General features: G+C 40.9%; 1 protein-coding gene across 1 annotated transcript; it reads right to left on the bottom strand.

Annotated features, from left to right (window-relative positions):
* Nucleotides 1-644: 644 nt before the first annotated feature.
* On the bottom strand, nt 645-9,333 carry TM4SF1 (transmembrane 4 L six family member 1). Its single transcript, XM_003925051.4, has 5 exons — nt 8,953-9,333; nt 7,244-7,333; nt 7,007-7,152; nt 3,292-3,472; nt 645-1,483 (listed from the first exon to the last, which is right to left on the bottom strand). The coding sequence occupies exons 1-5, from the start codon at nt 9,127-9,129 to the stop codon at nt 1,469-1,471; spliced, it is 609 nt and encodes a 202-aa protein (XP_003925100.1). The 5' UTR covers nt 9,130-9,333; the 3' UTR covers nt 645-1,468.
* Between the last annotated feature and the right edge of the window lie 10,352 nt (nt 9,334-19,685).

The following is a 19,685-nucleotide window of genomic DNA, read 5'->3' on the forward strand; positions in this document are numbered from 1 at the left end:
ACTGTCCACAGGTGTTGAATTGACAGAAAGGGCTGTCAAGACAACTTCACTATAAACATTTTCATAAAATAATCTAGCGTATTCGTTGACTTCATAAATTATGCCTTCTATGTAGTTACAAACATTATTCTTTGAAGGTGTCTGTAGGCTTCACCAGCCTGCCAGAGGGACCATGGTACAGAAAACATTGGAAGCTTCAGTCAGGAGCCGCCCACCTCAGAGCAGCTTGCCCATAGGAGGAGCTCTGCTGTCTAATGGCTGGTTAGGCTTCTTTATAAATTTCCTTGTTTGTTGTCCAGGCTAATGAACACCAAAAGCAAAACATTTCTATAGAAAATTTCCGAGAAGTCCAAAATCCTGTCACTTGAAAGAGCCTAACCCTGTATGGTAGAGAGAAAAATGTCTGTTATCCTTCCAGGGAGGCTGATACCTGCAGCACCTGGCAGAAAGGACCGCTGCCTAACTAGGCTGATGATCTCACAGGTACAGTAATGGCAATTTACAGACAGCAGAGAAAGAAGAGGAGGAAGAGGATGAGGGAGAAAAGTAGGATAAAGAACCCCAAAGATAGGAAGCCTTTAGCAATAGGGGCCACATAACCTGCAGAGTGGAAAAAAGAACAATGAAACTAAACAACAACAAAATGGTAGTGAATACTTTATTTTGTTGTAAACAAGTGAGTTTTGAGGGTATTTCCTTGTAGTCCTCTTACCCTCACTCCTCCCCCTGTTCCCATGATGCTGGTCAACTGCTTTATTCAGCTTCCCATCTTTCTTCTTGCCCAATCATCTTAGCCTTTCTTTTTTAAAACACATGATCCCTCATAGTCATCTTTAGAGGACAAAATTCCTTTCATATGTTAGAAAAATTAGAGTCTGATAGTACTCACAACAACTAGCAGCATTGTAAGTTTTGATGCATTCATTTAGATTGGAACTTTCTCAATCAGTCCTTCCACTCTTAAGTATTGGTTTCTCACAGAACACAAGGCAGTTCAAAAGGCCTCTTATTAGAAAATTTATGAGTATATTAATGGGAAACATCATATAAGCAGTGAAAACAAAAATCTTTCCAGGTTGCTGGATTTTCTCCTTCTCATTCTTATAAAAAGCAACCAGGCATCTTTAATTTAAAAAATACATGCACATATATACAATAGTAATTGGAATGTGATTTTTATCCAAAACATTAAGAGTTTGTCTCAGATATACTGAGGACTGTCACTTAGTCTGTAAATAACCCCCAGAGGGTGGTTTGTTTCCTCATTCCTTAAAAAACAAACCAAAAAAAAGTTTACTAAATTTAAACACTGACATCCAGTGAAGATGCCAGTTTTTATAGGCCTTTGTAAAAGTAGAATATGGGGAGTATGTTACACTAGTACAAAGTTTTACAAATTAATACAAGTAAAATATATAAATTACAATGAAATAGAGGAAGATTATGGTTCTGTCCTGGGGTGGTTCTTTTAGCAGTCATATTGCTGTAAAGAAAATAAAATGCCATTAGGTTATAATCAGGATAAATAATATTGACATTTTAGTTCTTTAAATTTCTATTTTAAGCAAACATAAAACAGACTGATATCAGCTTCAGCAAAGCTTAGGCCAACCATACTTAGGGCTTAGACAATGCTCACGAAATATTTCCTAAACAAAACCAGATCCCTTGTCCTCCATGACTAAAAGTCACAGAAAGGGCCCATAGAAACTACAGGATACTGACGCTGGGTTGCCTTGAATGTGTTTGTGTGGGGTTTTAATCTTAGGGATTTAAAAGATAATGCCATGGAAGTTTCACACTGGTATGATCTCAATGTGGGCAACCTTTCAAATTAAATGCTACAAGTTATGGACCTGACCCTTCTACATGAAAAGCCCTGCCCTTTGAAAGTGTCTTTTGTCCTATCAACAAAGGTAACAGATCTTCCCTGCAGTATCTGGGAAGAAGCCATCCCTATGGTGACTCAGCTGGGAAACCCAGTGTATTTACTACCCCAACTCAGAAGAGAGTATCAGTCCTTGCCAAATCACTTCAGCCGTTTTGGTCATTGGCTCTTCCTGCTTGTCCCCAAAAGGTACTAAGTGAGTGCATTTAATTCAAGTACTCACTTAGTTTGAACTCTGTCTTGTACGAAATTCAAGGCTAGAGGTAAGTTGCATTACAGTAGTTTCTAGAGGATTCTTCTCTGCCCTTCCCCAACCATATTTCTTGAAAGAAACCCCATATTGAAGGTTTCCCATTCACTTTTCTTGGAAATTTCCAGAAGAAATTATTAATCTTGCTATACTTGCCTGATATGGAAAACTAGATTTTCATTTTAACTTTCCCTCAAAAATTGCAGAAAGTTTTCTTTTATTTTCAGCAAAGTTTTTGTGGTAGCAATGGACTTTTAGTTTTCATTAGGTTTTTGTCTTACTTTAAAAGAAAGTTAACTGATCTGGCACCAGAGGAGTAAATGGTTTAGAAAAACAAAAGATATAAAATAATCTCCTTAAAGCTAGCATCAAAGCTGGGCTTCCATCAATTCCATAATATATATTTTAGGAGGATATAGATACAAGAACTTTCACTTCTACAAACAAATGCATTTTTCTCTCCTAAATCATATCCTCAGGAAACAAGTGCTTCCTGGGTTTCTTTCAGAATGAAAGGCTTTTCATGAGCTGCTGTTCAAAGGCTTCTAGCTGTTCTTCATACTTACTGCTTGGGCATTTTTAGGACTCCTTGTAAGGAAGGAATTGCAGAAAATTCAACAGAACAGTGAGTGTGGAATACAGGTTAAAAATGAGAGTTTTTGCATAAAATGACTCAAGGTTTGAAGGCTGTTATTTCCTAACTAGGTGATCTTAAGCATATTGCTTAATATTTGAGTCTTATCTGAAAAAAGCGTTTAGCATAGTGCCTGATGCATTGAATGGTTGGTTACTACCTGTGTTTACTAGCTGGGAATATGACAGCAAACAAAGAGCAGACATCTTTTTTTCTGTCTCTGCAGCCAGAGCAGGGGCAGTGAATTAGATCCTGAAGGGAGCGCTGTGTCTGTGGGCAGCATGTTCCTATGTACACAGAGCCAACGTCAAAGAATTAAGACAACCCTGTGACTGTGAGACTCGAGGAAGCTTATTACTGACAGCTAAAGTGAATGCTATAATTGTGTTGCTACAAATATGATATAAGAATAAACGCTGGTAGGTTAAGCATGTTTGGTTTTATCTTTTTCTTTATGATGAAAACAATGGTATATTAACACCAGGGCCAGACTACCCCCATTTTCACACAGGTTCTTACCTGTTGGCGAGAGCAGCAATAGCCACATATGCCTCCAAGCACTCCATTTATTACTTGAATAAGACACAAGATGAATTCGATTCCACCAAGAGCCAAGAGGATAGAAAACAGAGACACATTCCATTCCACAACATGCCTGGGTTCAGAGCACTGGGACCACGTGGATGTATCCAGAAGGTACCTGTGTGTAAGAAGAGAAACTTCTGACACATGGCCATACTTAAGGGGATGCCTCTGAAACTATTTTTTTTTTTTTTTGGTTTGGTGGTTTTTCATTCAGAAAAAAAGGAATGAATTATTCAATATCCTGTGTAAGTTTCTTCCAATGCATGTCACTCCACAAAATGGAGGAATTTTGCCCAGATCCTGTTGTAATGATAAACATAAAATTATAATTTAGAATTTTTGCTCCTAATCTAGGATTACATGGTCAGAAATTCTCACCTTATAATGATATTCCCTAACAGATACCTGAATTCTTATGAATGAAAATAAAAACGCAGAACTGTATTTATGCTGTGTTTAAAGTTAGGTAAAATTCATATATATATATATATATATATATATATATATATATGGAAGTAAACTAAGAGCAAATGTGGAAAAATGAAAACAATTCATATGTTAAAGTAATTATAGGTGTTTTTTAAAACCATTTTCCAATTTTATTGTTGTCAATGGTATAAAAGATGGGTATTTGTATTCAATACTGAGTGAATATTTAGAAAATACAATCTTTTTAGGTTAGTTTTTTTGAACTTTAAAATATTAATTTAGATCATTTAATTACATCTCAGTTTGTTCCTTTTGAAGATTATCCAAATTCTGGCAAGTTTGGAGATATGATATGCTAGAATTTTTCAATTGAGACCTTTTGAACAAAGCTATTTTTTGCTTTTAAGGAATAAGTAAGTTTGCAGTGTAAAGCACAGGGATTAAACCCAACTAATTTGATAGCTCTTGACTTTGTTTTTTTTTTTTTTGAGATGGAGTCTTGCTCTGTTGTCCAGACTAGAGTGCAGTGGCGCAATCTTGGCTCACTGCAACCTCTGCCTCCTGGGTTCAAGTGATTCTCCTGCCTTAGTGTCCCAAAGTGCTGAGATTACAGGCATGAGCCACAGCGCCCGGCTGATACCTCATTATTTTCATGACGCTGTGCCCGTGTCCATAATAGCATGTAACACATTGCATTCACTAATTCAACAAAGATTACTGAGCACTCAGTGTGAGTCTGACACTGAGCCAGAGCTGGGGATATAATGGAACGCAGGGCATGATCTCTTTCCTGGAAGAGCATAGCTCCTAAGGGAAGAGACGAGTCACAGGTAATCTCAATGCAACAGACATGCTGATTGGTAAACCAAGTATGGAAGAGCCACAGAGGAAGGATGCCTAACCTAGTCCAGGGGGAACACCTGCTTATGTATCTATTCAAAAAGGCTGAGCTCCATGAAGGTAGGAGCCAGACCTATTCATCATTGTATATCCAGCCGCTAAAACAGTACCTGACACACAATAAGCACTCAACACATTTTAAAAGCAGTTGAATAATAAATAACAACATGAAGTTACTTTGTGAAATGTCAGCAAATCATGCTGAGGTCATCTCTGGCTATAGATTTATGAGATTTGGTACATTTTCTAAAACCCTGGATATTCTTCCAGTCTGAAAAATTCTACCTCTGATAGCTCTCCTAGAATTTCAGCCTTTGCTACAGAGTATTTGGATTCTTAATGAAACAGAATACAATCATGTGGGAAATCAAGGTTTGACTCAATTCCACAAAGAGGCCTGGTATAATTCTTTCCTTATCACGACTTCCTGCCGTAATAGAAGAAAGGGGCTTGGAATTAGAGGCCTAACTCTAGACTAGTTCATTGAGCCAATCAGAGATTATAGATTTTCATTTCAAAAAAAGTTCTGTTTTTGTGGCCCTGTCTTTCTGCATGTCAACAGAACAAAAATCTATATTTTCAGGTCACAGCGTAAAAAAAAACGTCTCTGGCTCCACCTGGCTCCCAGGCAACTAACCTGTGACTTGTGACGGTTAGTTATTTCCCATATTGAAATCCTTGGACAGCTTTAAGTGAAAGATGACATAGAAAAGGAGGAAAGTTTCTTGTAGAATCCAGAGTGGATAATGGGAGGGGCAGGCAGTCAAATACCTATAAAAACCATTTAGTGATACTACCACCTCTCCCTGCATTCTGGCTGCATAAGTCATGGCTTTTCTTAGAAGTCGGTTTGTGCAATAGTTTTATATGTTTGTGAATACGTGAATAACCATTTTCTACTAGTACATCCAGTACGTTCTGATAAAAGATGAGTCATGATTGATCACAATTTTGAACACCAAAATTTCAAACTTCTTTTCCTTCAAAGGCTACCAATGGGTTATGTTCATTGTAAGCTAGTAGGTAATATTAACAGCTAACAGTGGCAGTCACTCACAGTGTGGCAGCCTCTGTGGGGAACATTTTATCTCATTAATTCTCATGACAATTGCCACTGATCTTATTTTACCAGTGGAGGAACTGAGATGGAGAGAGCTCAGTTTACCTTTTCTATAGATAAGTGCAGAGCTGGGATTGAACCCAGCTAATTCAAATTTATGACCTCATGACTATGCTAAATTTATGAGATTCATATATCCTCACTACATGCTATAAAATTCCTGGAGACAAACACCCTTGATAATATAAGGGCAATTCAAATTCATTATTAATATTATTAAACCTTTCAAAATTCAACTTCTGAAACTTGAATAAGGAAAAAACCTCAGAATCAACTCCTGCTCCAAGAAACATGTCATTCATTCGTCACCACATACATCTGTTTCTATCGGCTGTCCCATTTCTGTTTTTCTCTTGGTAACTAATAGAATAGGTGTCAATATAGAATGGGGGAACATCTCAAATTATCCTGATGTTAAGGTTGTGAATACACCTTTTTTAAAATAGAACTTAACTTAAAAAGGGAGATTTGTACATAGTTCTTATGTTATATGTGAGTGTATATGTGTGTATACGGGCAAGGGCAAAATTTGCCATGGGCTTTGGTTAAATTCGTAGAGTTGCCATTCTTATTATATATGGATTCTATAATACTTTCTTATAATATAGTAAAATGTGTTACATTTAATTAGCCGAGTGTTCTGGTATAATGTATAAAGTAACTGAGATGCGCTATATGAACACAAACTCTACAGCCAGACTGCCTGTGTTCAAATGCTAACTGCCGCTTTCTGGAAACGTGACTTTAGATGAGTTACTTCATCTATATCTGTGATTTTGTTTCCTCATCTTTAAAATAGGAAGTCACTTCATAGAGTTATTATGATGACTGAGTTATTGAATCTATTCAAAAGCTCTTTGTATTTGGGAGACTGTGGAAGGAGGATCGCTTGAGCCCAGGAGTTTGGGCCACAGTGAGCTATGATTGTGCCACTGCATTCAAGCTTGGGTGACAGATCAAGACCCTGCCTCTGGAAAAAAAAAGAAAAGAAAAGAAAAAGAAAAAGAACTTGTTTAAGTCAGGCACTGAGCATCCATCCTTGGACATCTATTGCCTAACTCATGCCTGAGTCAGTGAGAAGAAACGCTGGCTAGGTGGGTGGATGAATGGATGACTGGATGCCTGTCTGGTTTGATGGAGTTGCCACTGTATACACGTGGTGGATAAAAATGTGTAGGCAGGTAGAGAATAATCACATACTGGCCCTCGGTGCTGGCAAAGGTGTAGTTCCACTGGCCGAAGGAATTAAGACATAGTGGTCCTTCTGCTAAGCCCAGGGCTGCCACAATGACACAGTAGCCAGATCCTGCAATTCCAATGAGAGAAGCCAGTACAGAAGAAAGCATCTAGGGAAAAGGAGAAACAAAGGAAGTGAGCCAGAGAGTGTCACAGCTACATCTTTGGAGTCATTTTCACCACCCGGGCAGGAGGACCTACCGCACATCGTTTGCCACAGTTTTCATGGCCACAGCAGCCACAGCAGTCATCCTGTTCCAGCCCAATGAAGACAAATGCTGGCAGGAGCATCTGGTTAGGGAACAAACAAGTCAAGTCACTGACTTGCCCAAGCTTATATGGGTCGGGTTAGGCATCTCTTGGTAAAATATATTTATTTCCAATGCTGTTAACTGGCTTTGATGAGATTGACCAAGTATCTCAAAGAATGTAAACCTCTGAGCAGAAACAAAACAAAACAAAAAACAAAAAAAACCCTCTAAATGTCATATCTGCTTGTTTTGATGTAATCTCTGTCAAAGCATTTTTTAGGGTGAGGGTGTAACATGGGAGGAGTAAAATAATAAACTGTAAATGTGTTTATTCCACAAGAGTTCATCACACAGTCCCAGATACAATCTCTGTTTTGGAAATATTATATCTTATCTCTAAATCTGATTTTTAATGCTTGTAAAATGCAGAATATACCAACAAAATTAAATTCTATTTAATAGAATAATTGAAACATTTTTATAAATAGGAGAGATGAAAGCTATATATAATAAATATGAACTGCTTCCCTGACTATACAAATACATAGTTTTAACTTAACAATATTAAGTTCTTAAAGTAAATATGAAATACTTTAGGTTAAAGATCGAAAGAAACAAGTTTTATATTATGTTTAAGACTAATAATTATGTTAATATGATAATACTTAAATTTGAGGCAGACGGGCATGGTGGCTCATGCCTGTAATCCCAGCACTTTGAAAGGCCAAAGTAGGAGGTTCACTTGAGTCCAGGAGTTTAAGATCAGCCTGGGCAACATAGAGAGACCCCATCTAATTAGATTAAATTAAATTAAATCTCATTAAGTAAATAATTTAGGGCAGATTTGCCATGCCATAATCAGTGTATTAAGTTTAAATGTTTTAATAGCTTTTACTTAAGAAAATATATCATGTATGGTACGATTCCATAAAATTTCTCTTTAAAATTCTTAATCCCAGCATTTTGAACAAGCACACTTAAGTTTGTCCACATTCTTTCCATGCTGTGGCTGAAGCTAATGCTTTCAGCTCCCAGGTTGGCAGACAAATTCTTCTCACTTCAATTAAAAACAAGTCTTGGAAAAACAACACATTCCACTATTAGCTTCAGACATCGACCTGCTGCTAACTGTAGGGCTTTTCCTAGACACCACACCCCAGTATCACAGAAAGGAGAAAGCTCTGAATTCTTTTAAAACAGCAATGCACTCACAACTCATTATTTTTCCCTATCACAGATGCCTGAAAATAAACAGCAGAGAATTTGGAATCAAAATTGTTGATTTAGGCAGAGAACCAGCCAACCCCTCCCGGCTTCCCAGAGCAAATGTTAAATGACTACCCGCTGTAGTAGAAACTCTATAGTCTCTCAAATCTGATTTAAAAGTGAATATCTGTTTTCTAGCTACAGAGTTTAGCAAAAAGGCAGTTCACTTTCAGTTGAAAGAGGGTTTCGTGAAACAACATCTAATAAAATTACTGCGCTATGCTGTACCTATCTCACTTTTGTATAATCTGCTTCCAAAGGAATGAACAACAAAAATAACGAAAAGAGTCACTTGATTTGGAAATATGCATTGCAGGACACTTTCCATGAAAATACATAATGAAAACATCCAGGAAACAGGAGAGAATTCAGTAATAATCCTGAATGACTTACCAGCAGGCCCCCTCCTACGATGCCAGAAAAGAACCACACGAAGCGGCTGAGGTGGTTTTCGGAGGCATACCTTGTTTCCCCATTGGGAAAGTAAAGCAAAATATTCGCTGCAATGCAGAGGAGGGCGAGCCCCGCCAGAGAATGTCCGATGCATCGGGCGCACTTGCCGTAGCACATGGTGGTCTGCTGGGTTTTCTCCTCCTTCTCTTTGTCTTCAGCTCAGTGAGACCCCAAATTAGATGGAAGTGTGCCCTTCTGTGGAGAAAGCAAAAGCCACCCTCAGCCCATTCCTGCTACCTCTTAAATACTGCGATTCTTAGTCACTGAGTGGATGAGGTACTTCGCTTTCATTGGTCCTGACCGCAGGCTCCGGTTGTGGTGCCGGGAGGCCGGGGGAATGTCCCGCCCTTCAGACGAAATCCTTGGGACAGGCAAAACCAGGGGCAGGACGTGAGAAACAGCCTCAGTCATCGGCAACAGGGAAAATGATTAATCTGGAACAAGGCATTGAGTGTGCAACTCCTCCACAAGATAAAGAATCAACAGGAAAGCCTTACATGACTTTCCAGTAACTGCCAAGTGTCCGCGGTGCGAGAGCCCTGGCTGAGGCCCTGAACGGCAGTGGGCTGTGCCCCTGCTCCAGGCGGCCGTCTGGACAGCTTCCAATCTGAGAGCTTTGTGTTCATTTCTACCTTTGCGCGGATTTAATTTACAGCCTGGGGCAAATCTCCTGAGCCCATTTCACTGTCTATTAAATACAGGTTTCAGAGACGTCACCCATGGCTTTGAGGAGGCTGTCGGGAAAACTGCGGAGCAACCTTCTTTCCTCTGCCTACAGCAAGCTCTGCAGGACGGATTTCCGTGTTCAGCCTCCCTGGACTTCTGCCTCCAAAACAATTTACACCACAACAAAGGTGGCATCAGTCAACACGAGGGGCTCAGGTGCTTTTTAAAAATTATTGAGTGTTGCTGTCATGAAAAGCAATGCCAGAAAGGGCCAAGGAAGGCCTAAAGCATGGAGCAAAAGCAAAAGGAAGACAAGGGGGAGGAAGAGAATGGGAGAGAGGAAAGGAGGGAGGGAGGGAGGGAGGGAAAAAGGAAGGAAGAGAAAGAGGGAGAGAGGGACGGAGGGAGGGAGGAAGGAAGGAAGAAGGAAGGAAGGAAGGAAGGAAGGAAGGAAGGAAGGAAGGAAGGAAGGAAAGAAGGAAAGAAGGGAGGGAGGGAGGCCGGGGAGAAAAAAAACAAGAGAAAGGGATTTGGCAAGCAGAGTGGAGAAACGAGGTTCAGAGAAACGGAACTGACTAGGAATGTAAGAACCCACATAGAGGTAAACAGATGATTTACCCAGCCAGATCCTGAGACCAGCTTACACCGACTCCCCACACAAAGGCAGAGAAAGAGTGTTAGACTAACTTTCTACGTGGTTACCTTGCAGAAGGAGGGGCTGGGCACTGAATAAATTTAAGCCTTGAAGAGCAGATTGCACCAGCCAGTGGATGGCGGTGGGAGGTGGACAGGGTGGCCGGGTGGGGCCAGGACTGGAGGGCCTTGTCACCAGGACAGGATAGAGAGTACAGAAAATAGAAAAGGGCCAAGGTAGGGAGGCATTAAGGTGAGTGAGGCTGGCGAATCTACAGCCTGAAGGATTTGGCCGGAAACTAGAGGGCGGGACACATACCAAATTTGTGGAGACCAGTTTGTGGTTAGTGACGTGGCACGGGATGGGAGGAGGGCCCAAGAAGTACGGCCTCAGCACACTAACAGGGGTGAGGCCAGGAGCCACGATGGCCTGAGAAAATACATCAATAGAGTCGAGAAGCCTGGAAGCAGCCACCTGCTCAGGTGGAGGCAGGTACATCCTCATAAGAGCATCACTGTGTTCAACAACGGGGAAACGTGTGCTCAGCCTGACGGCTTAGAGACAGGATTACGCTGGTGACAGCCTGGGCACTATGGGTGAATGACGGAGTCCTTTGTTGAAACATAATCATTGCAGTCCTCCTCTCTGCTGATCTATCCCACCTGGAACCAAAATGGGGGAAACTGATTCTTAGCTGATATGGTTAGGCTTTGTGTCCCCACCCAAATCTCATCTTGAACTGTAATCCCCATATTCCCCACATGTCAAGAGAGAGAGACCAGGTGGAGGGAACTGAAACATGAAGGCAGTTTCTCCTGTGCTGTTTTGTGATAGTGAGTGAGTTCTCATGAGATCTGACAGTTTTATAAACAGCTCTTCCCCCTTTTCTTGACACGTCTCATTCCTGCTGCCTTGTGAAGAAGGTCTTGCTTCTCCTGCACCTTCTACTTTGTAAGTTTCCGGAGGCCTCCCCAGCCATGCAGAACTGTGAGTGAATTAAACCTTTTCCTTTATGAATTACCCAGTCTCAGGCAGTTCTTTATAGCAGTGTGAAAATGGACTAATACAACGACTTTGCCCCCAAGTGTTTAAATCTCCTTTTGTCTTCTTTCCCCATCTCCAAATCAGTAGGGCATGGAGAAGACTGGGGGTCCTAGAGAGAGAAAGCCTGGAGAAAGACCCCCAGCTCTGCTATATTCTGGCTGTGTGGACTCAGTGCAGTAACTTACATTCCAGGACTGTTCCCTAATCTATAAGACAAAAAGTAGGACTAGATCAGTTGTTCTTAGCAGATTTTTGAGAATCTTAAAAATCAAAAAATTAAAAATTTTTTGAAAATCTTATAATAAAGCCCTCTCCCCAGAAAAAAAAGAAATATACATGCTGCAGGATGCTGCTCATATGTCACTTTGTCAAGGAAGTTCTCTCTGATGACCTATCTAGTGAAGACATTCCTCCCATCTCCAGCTGTGCTCCATCACGTTACCCTGCTGTATTAACATCACAGAATTTATCAGCCTCTGAAGCTATTCTGTGTATTATCCTTTCCCCTCCCCTCTGAGAGGACGCCATTTGCCTTGTCCACTATTGTTTCCCCAGTGCCCAGAGCATGTCTGGTGCATAATAGGTGCTCAGTAAATAGCATTGAATAGTTAAATGGATAAATAAATGAATCTGTGAGTTTTTAAGCCTCTTTTTAACCAGGCTGATGCTCCAGTCTCCCCACCCTCAATTTCATGATGACTCTCTGTGAGCCCAAAAATACCTCGGCCACTCACACCATTGCTCCCAGACCCTCCCACTGCCTGGTTGTTTGATCTGGGGCAAGTTACTAACCATTGTGTACTGGGTACCTCTATTTCTGTAATTCATTCATTCACCAACATCTATTGGTTCCTGCTATGTGTTCTAACTGCCAGGGATATAGCAGTAAGCAACACAAACAACATACCTGCCTTTTAGGAGTATCCACTATCAGAAAGAGAGAGGCAAATAAAAAATAACAGTAAGTAAAATACAGAGGGTGTTAGATGATGATAAGAGCAGAAAAGGGGAATCGGTGGGAGAAGGAGAGGACCTTACTGAGAGACAAATAATAGAATCCGCCTCATAGGTTGTGATATGCAGAAGTGAGTCAATGTGTGTAAAGCTTGAAGTATCTGGCATTTAGCAATCACTCAATATGTGTTACTTATTAGTTACTATTTTTATCAGTCCACTCTCTCAGAGGAGATGTCGCTAATGTGTCTGTGATTCATTATATTTACTTTTCTGAGATTCTATCACTCCAGTATATGTTGGATTTCTTTATTATCTTTCCCGGCAAATTTTAAAATACTGAACTTCCCCCAGTTACAGTAAAACTCATTTCCAGCTTCATCATCCCTTCTGGAATCAACCTCAATCCATGATACCCTTGGAAGCAACAGTTTTTACTGCATCACAAAACTGCAGATTCCAGAGCATGAGCTGCTGGTTCTCAGCCCCGTGTTTTGGATATGCCAAAACTTCCAGAAAGGCCTGCCATTTCTGCCCAGCCTACCCTATCCCTGCCTTGTTACCTGACTGAACTTTTACTTAATCCATGACACCTTTCGTCATGTCCCTGCCTGCCTGCTTCCCCCCTCCACTCTATCCTCATCCTGCTCATGACTCCCTCTTCGTTCTTAAACCCAACGAACCTGCGTGGCAGCCCCAATCACACCACGACGCATAAGTGCATATCCTCCTTAGCCTCCCCATCTCCACTGAAGTCTCAGAGAGCAGGGACCTTCTGTCTTCCTCTTTGAGGGCACAGCAGCTGGCATAGTGTCAGGCATTTAGTTGGCTCTCAATTAATGTTTGCCAAATAATTTTGTTCATATGAACAGGAAAGTCGAATATGTTCAGTTCTAAGATTACTTGTGTTTAAGTAAAGTCAAAACATCTTATGAAAAGTTAGGGAAAATTGACATTTGCTATAATTAAATTAGAAAATGTTCAATTTTACCTATCATTACCATAAGAAGCTGGTATATGCTTCCTAGGGTTAGCTCTTTCAACCTTTTCATGCACAGAATGTGGCTTCAAGAATAATTCCAGAGGAAACTCCTTTTGCTTATACCAAGTGCCATATATGCATAGATGTTCATGCTGAAAGATGCCTCAATAGAGTAAATGGTTTAGCTCCCACACCTCCATGGAATCATTATGGCTATTTTATAGTTAATCCCACAGGGGTTAAAAACTCTTCCCAAGATCATCTAGATAGTTGGCAGTGGAATTGGATTACCTTTTAGAACTAGTATAAACAGTGAATGATTCTATGTGGTTGTGGGATTCTAAGAGGAAGATTTAAACTCAGGTCTCCTGCACCCCTGTTGTATTTTTCCACATGTATTTCTCCTTCCTTGTTGGGAAGGCACTAGTTTCTTACTCATTTGAACATGACAGATGTGATGATTCTTATATAGTAATCATGTTCATTAGAGCATTTTGATTATAGTAACAGAAGCCAGTTGAGTTACCTAAAACAACGGGGCATTAATTATGAACTTCAAAGGTGGAGATGCAGATAGGATAATGGAACTCATGGACAAGGGGAACAAAGCTCTGTAGGAAATTCAGAATGTCCTACTCCACATTTTGCATTTTTGACTCTTTCTATCCATATTATTTTATTCTTCTTAGTGCGGCCTTGTTTTCTCTGCTTGTCGGTTCACACACAAAAATATGGCTACTGACAATTCTGAAGTTTATGGCTTTCTCAGTTCAAGAGATTCATCCCAAGTCCCGATTGTGAGGGAAGGGACATGCATTGGACAAGACCAGGCCAGGTGTCCATGCCTATGGGGCTGCATAAACAGGGATGCTGGGAGCCATCCCTGCAACCAGGTACATGGAAGAGAAGTTGTTCTCAGGAAAAGGTGAGTGTGGGACCAGGCAGGGAAGCCAGTTGCTGTCTTTTGTTTGAAACTATAATCAGAGCAGACAACGACAGTAAAGAGACTCAGAGGCAGGGAACAGTGTAAAACCACCTTACACACAGCTTCCTGGCTTTCTATTCACTTTAGGCTGTAGCTCAAGTTATTCTTGGGCTAAAAAATAAGCTCTGTTGGCACAATTAAACCAGAATTAGTCACCAATTCCCCATCTCTCTCCGGTAATTTTAGTTCAACATTGCTCAGCTGATGGCTCATCAAGCCAAGAACTCTTCCACGCCTCAGTTGCCATTTTCAGAAAAGACACCTCCTGGGGTGCCTACCCTATGCTCAAGATGTGGCTCTGGATCTCCCTTCCTGAAGGCTAGCTGCCCCAAAGGGATAGTCTGACTTCCTGTTGGATGGGTGAGCTGAAGACATCCAGGGCATCTAGGACAACTAGTGCACAAATACTTGAAGAAGAATGGACCCTCGTGTTCTTATTTGAGTATCACTTCTTTGTGTTCCATAATTAGAGCCTGGCATGTGAGACGTGGGGGACTTTAAAGATCATTGGACTTTCAACAGAAAATGGCCTATGGTTTTCTAAAGCAACACATCCTGATTCATCCCAAGGGAAACAGAATGTCTGTGGGTGGGGCCAAGAATCTACCTTTTAAGCAAGTCCCCCAAATGACTCTAGTGCCAAAGCAGAGTTGAAGTCCACTGATGTAGGGGCCCAACTTTCTAGTTTTGTACATAAGGCTACACAAGTCCAGCAAGCTTCATTTCAGTTGAGAAGGAAAACCATTGATTAAAATAAAAAACAAACTCTAAAAAATTTGAACTGATGAATTCATGTGTCTGCACCTTGTGAACCTGGTTCACCAGGTGGTTCTCTTTGTGAGGTAGGAGAAGCAGCAGGCCACTTCCAGCTCCTCCCACCATCTTACAGGAGAGAAGGTCCTCCCTAGGAAAAGTGGCAAGTTCTCTCCTGCTGACTTCCTTCCCCAAATCACAGCTGCCTTTGGGGAGAATGACAAGAACTGTTCAGGGTTCCTGGGTAATACGTATCCAGTTTCCGTGCATTCAAAGGAAGAGGAGTGTGGAGCAAGAGAGAGATGATTAAACAGTGTGGAGAGTGGGCATGTGAAAGTCACTCTGATGTTGTAATTTAACTTTACATCTCCCCCGTGCAAAGCTGTTTATAGATGAGGAAACTGAAGCTCATCTGGGTTAAGCAGGCAAGCCAAAGGCACAAGGCTGGTGAGTGATCAGGCCTGGATTCCTCCTACGCAGGGTTCCCTGACTCACGTACCCATGCTCTTTCCTTCACTGGGCTGATTTTACTACAGTGCTGATCAGATTCAGGGACTGTTTCTTTGGCATTTCTAAATAATATAATTTTGAGACATTAATTACTTGGATTCTACTTTAATTCCATCCATGATTTTAAGGTTAACCCGATGTCTCAAAATTAAAGCTACAGCTCCTGTTCTACAAACTTGGTTTTATTGTAGCAAAACAGAACTACCAACAAACAAGAGATGTGGGCAACTAAAAGTTTTTAAAAGAATTTTCTAGATTCAGTAGAGGAGAGAAATAATAAAGCCAATTTTCGTTTCCTTTACCCTGGTCTAACTTGTAAAAGATTTCCCTACCTGTGTCACTGGTAGAGGGTCATGACTGCAAGTTGTCTAGGTTCTGGGCGTTTTGAACAAAGAATTGTACAAAATGCCTAATGAAACAACAAAAGAACGAAAGCAGGGATTTATTGAAAATGAAAGCACACTCCACAGTGTGGAACTGGGCCCAAGCATTAGCTTGGGGGCCCAAACACAGAATCTTCTTGGGTCCAGTTACCCCTTGGAAGTTTCCCATTCGGCACTTCATGCTCACCTCATGTAAATGAAATGGTAGCCCACAGTCAGTTCTGATTGGTTACAGAAAGCAGCCAACCAGAGGCTGAGGTGAAGTTGCAATGTTCACACTCTTGTGCAAACATCTGATTGGTTGCAAAAGGCAACCAATCAGAGGGTAAGGTGAAGGTACAAAGTTATACATAGAATATGCAAACTGAAGACTCCACTCACAATCAGTCTGACTGGTTGTGGACAGCAACCATTCAGAGGCCAGAGTGAAGTTACAAAGTTGCAAACGAAGACTGTACCAGCAATCAGTCTGATTTGTCCTGGACAGCCAGTTTCCCATCTGCACACAGAAAAGGTCAAAGGGAGTAGCCTCTGGTCCTTTTGTTACTGAGGCATGGAAAGTTAGGGTTTTCTTTTCAATTTAGTTCTAGGAAGTTGGCAGGGAAGGCCTTTGGTTCTCTGCTCCAGACTCTATTCTCCTGCCTCATGTGGTCTTTTGACCTTATATAAAATATGCTCGCTTTTTTGCGGAAAGGTTGGGATGGAACTCTCCATTCCTGCTTTTATACCATTTAAAGTTCAGCCCAGTGAGAGTTCCATCATTTGGGAGTTGAAGATGCTACAAGGACAAGAAATGAGGTTGGATTGCTCCCAGCTGATTTTTAGACACCACTTTCCAGGGATCCGTAGTGACAGAGGAGCATTTTTTGTGTGTGTGTGGTTGAGTTCTGAATAAAAAAGCTTCCTGCTATACATTTGTTTGGTCATTTCTATGACTTCAGCACTCTCAGAGACTTGAACTGTAGCATAAATAAGAGGCAGTGTGAGCATTCTCCAAGTAGTCATTCCAAGTTGGTGAGTTCATACTCCACCTAGACCTCATGGCCTCGCCACTCTCAGTCAGACTGGTTTTTGTGGCTGTCAAAGTCCAACATGGCAAATTTCCCACTGATACTAAGTGAGCTGAATACTCAAGTTAACAGTAGATTTTGCCCTAGGGAATTTTACCAAGAACAGCTTTATAGCAGTGGAGAGTTGAAGTGTGTGTGTGTGTGTGTGTGTGTGTGTGTGTGTGTGTGTGAGAGAGAGAGAGAGAGAGAGAGAAAGAAAGAGAGAGAATGAGCGAGCATATGTGTTAGAAAGACAGACACTCAAAAAAAGTGACAGATTTTGTTTGGCTACACTGCTTGCTTCCTGCCAAGGTCGACGGTTGACCTCCCTTCCCCCTCCCTGTTCGTAGTCTCTAACTGGCTTTGATGCGGGAGAACTAAAGTCCAAATAAGCATGACCCTGGCCTCTAATACTAATACCATGCTTCAGATTTCCTCCCCAGAAAGGGAGTTGAAATTCTAACTAGCTGAATCATCTAGTGACAACTCCCTTCATTGTGTCAGATTACAAAAACATAGTCGTTCACTATGGGAACCCTGATGGGAAATCCATTCCACTTTCAGGTTAAACCGTTAGCCTGGTCTATTTCAAATAACTATAAGATTCTAAAGGGTCCTGATTTTTCAATAATTTGGAAAATTACTTTTTCAGACTTAGAAGTGAGGAAAATGAGAAAGAATTGCAAAAGAAATGAAAAACCAATTTGAAACATAAACATTATCTGGAATGTTTATCATGCATTAATTCCTTGCCGAATAGAAACCAAATAAGCTTCTCTGACAAGACCCTTCAGAATAGCTGTCCCTAAGAGAAACTAAATCAGAAACTGGGGATAGCTGGCAAGAAGATATTATCAAAGCAAGCTCAGGATGTGAAATCCCTACATTGCCTTGGGTTTTCTTTTGTAGGTACAGGTTTCTACCGTTCTTATTCCCCATCCTGAGAAAACCAGGGGAATAAAAATGATTGCAGGGCTTCATCCTTCTTGACCCCTCCCCCTCTGATTTCCCAACTGTCTTCTCAATGGTCCTGATGTCTTCCATGATGACTTGATGTTTTTAGGAATTAGAGTCCTAGACACAGACACACATCCAGGTTGGGCACGACGCTTGTGTGAGTTCTTTTCTGACTACTTTTTTGATGAGAAAGAAGGAAGAACATAAACAAGTGTAAGTGGAAAGCATTATTTTTCTTCTAGGATCACATACGTGATATTTTACAGGGATTTCTTGTCGCTTGTCAATACATTAGAGACAACTAAGAAGATTATTGCAGGGAATTCGTAAAGTCTTAAAGGAAGATAGTCTCACAGGAGGATGAAGAAAAGAAAGCTCTGGGGTGGTCAGGAGGCCGAGGGGCAGGAATGAGAGGAGAGCCAGGACACATGGCCATGGGAAAAGCAGGGCAGGTTGAACAGTTCAGGATTCACGGATTTGAATAATTTTGACAGGCTCTAAGCCATACAGGTGCCCCCTAGTTGCCTGGTATCTGCCCTTGGAATGACAAACTATACTCTTGTGTGTACAGCCAAATAGAAGAGGTAAGAGTCTGGTCTGGTTAGTTTACATATGCGAGGCATGCTCCTGGCTGAGGGGGGTATCAGTCTGTCTCCCCAGCTTTACTGGGAAAGGATTAACTTTGAAGCTTTATTTCCTTGTATTTGTAGGACTTAACGCTTTTTCAAAGTCAGCCGGAGAGCAAGACTTTAGAGTGAGTCTGCCAGCAAAACAGATCCTCACATAACGGAACACAATCACAGAAGTGACATCCCATCACGTTTGCCTCATTTTATTGATTAGAGGCAAGTCACAGGTCCCACCCACACTCAAGAGGAGGGGATTATACGAGGATGTAAATACTAGGAGGCAGGGATTTGGTGGAGACACGATAAAGTCGGTTACAGTGATGCTGTGTTCTCATTGCATCCTATGAGGTGGTTTACCATACCCCTTAGTCTACTACAAGCAATGTTAACTTGAATAATTTGATGAAGTGGTGTCCCCCAGACTTCTCCAGCCTACTTACTCTTTTCCCCCTTTGTAAATAGTATTTTGTGCAGAGATACTTTCAGACAATGTCAATATTGCCTTTTCATCAAACTTTTAGTTCGTATCTCTATGAACTCATGAAGTCCTATTTTGTTCAATGAATTATAATCCATTATTAATCTTCAAATGTCCCAGATTTGGCCTGTGAAAGCCCTTTAAAGCTGGCTCCTGTGTCCTTTTTACGTGCCACTTGTGATTATTATTCTCTGGCTACTTCCTTACTTTCTGGATGTATTGTTTATATTTTATTTTCTGTATATTATAATGTTTTGACTTCTTAAAAACCTTAATTGTAGCCTCATAGAATACCCAGCTAAACTGCCCAAAGTCCTGACTCACAGGAACTGTGAGATAATAATTGCATGTTGTTTTAAGCTGCTAAATACATGAAAGTTGATTGGCTGCAATATAGAAAACTAATATAGTTGTTTTTATTTTATTCTTGCCAAAGATGCCTGCAATCTTCGGTTGTATCAAGATAACAAAAGTAAAAAAAGACAGAGGAAACATGCTAGGTTGAAGGAGACTAACATGTAACAACACAATGCAAGATACTCTCTTGAATTGGATCCTGAATCAGAGGGAAAAATATTGCTATTCAGGACATTACTGTGACTGGACACAGTGGCTCATGCCTCTAATCTCGGTACTTTGGGAGGCCAAG

This window comes from Saimiri boliviensis, chromosome 9 (genome assembly GCF_048565385.1).
Source record: "Saimiri boliviensis isolate mSaiBol1 chromosome 9, mSaiBol1.pri, whole genome shotgun sequence".
NCBI lineage: Eukaryota > Metazoa > Chordata > Mammalia > Primates > Cebidae > Saimiri > Saimiri boliviensis.

Excerpts from the sequence above, each read along its gene's own strand:
- TM4SF1 (XM_003925051.4), bottom strand. The coding sequence starts at position 9,129 with ATGTGCTACGGCAAGTGCGCCCGATGCATCGGACATTCTCTGGCGGGG. Across the intron at positions 7,153-7,243 it reads ACTGTGGCAAACGATGTGCG|ATGCTTTCTTCTGTACTGGC; the intron begins GTAGGTCCTCCT and ends CCTTTTCCCTAG. Across the intron at positions 3,473-7,006 it reads TTTGCCAGCACCGAGGGCCA|GTACCTTCTGGATACATCCA; the intron begins GTATGTGATTAT and ends TCTTACACACAG.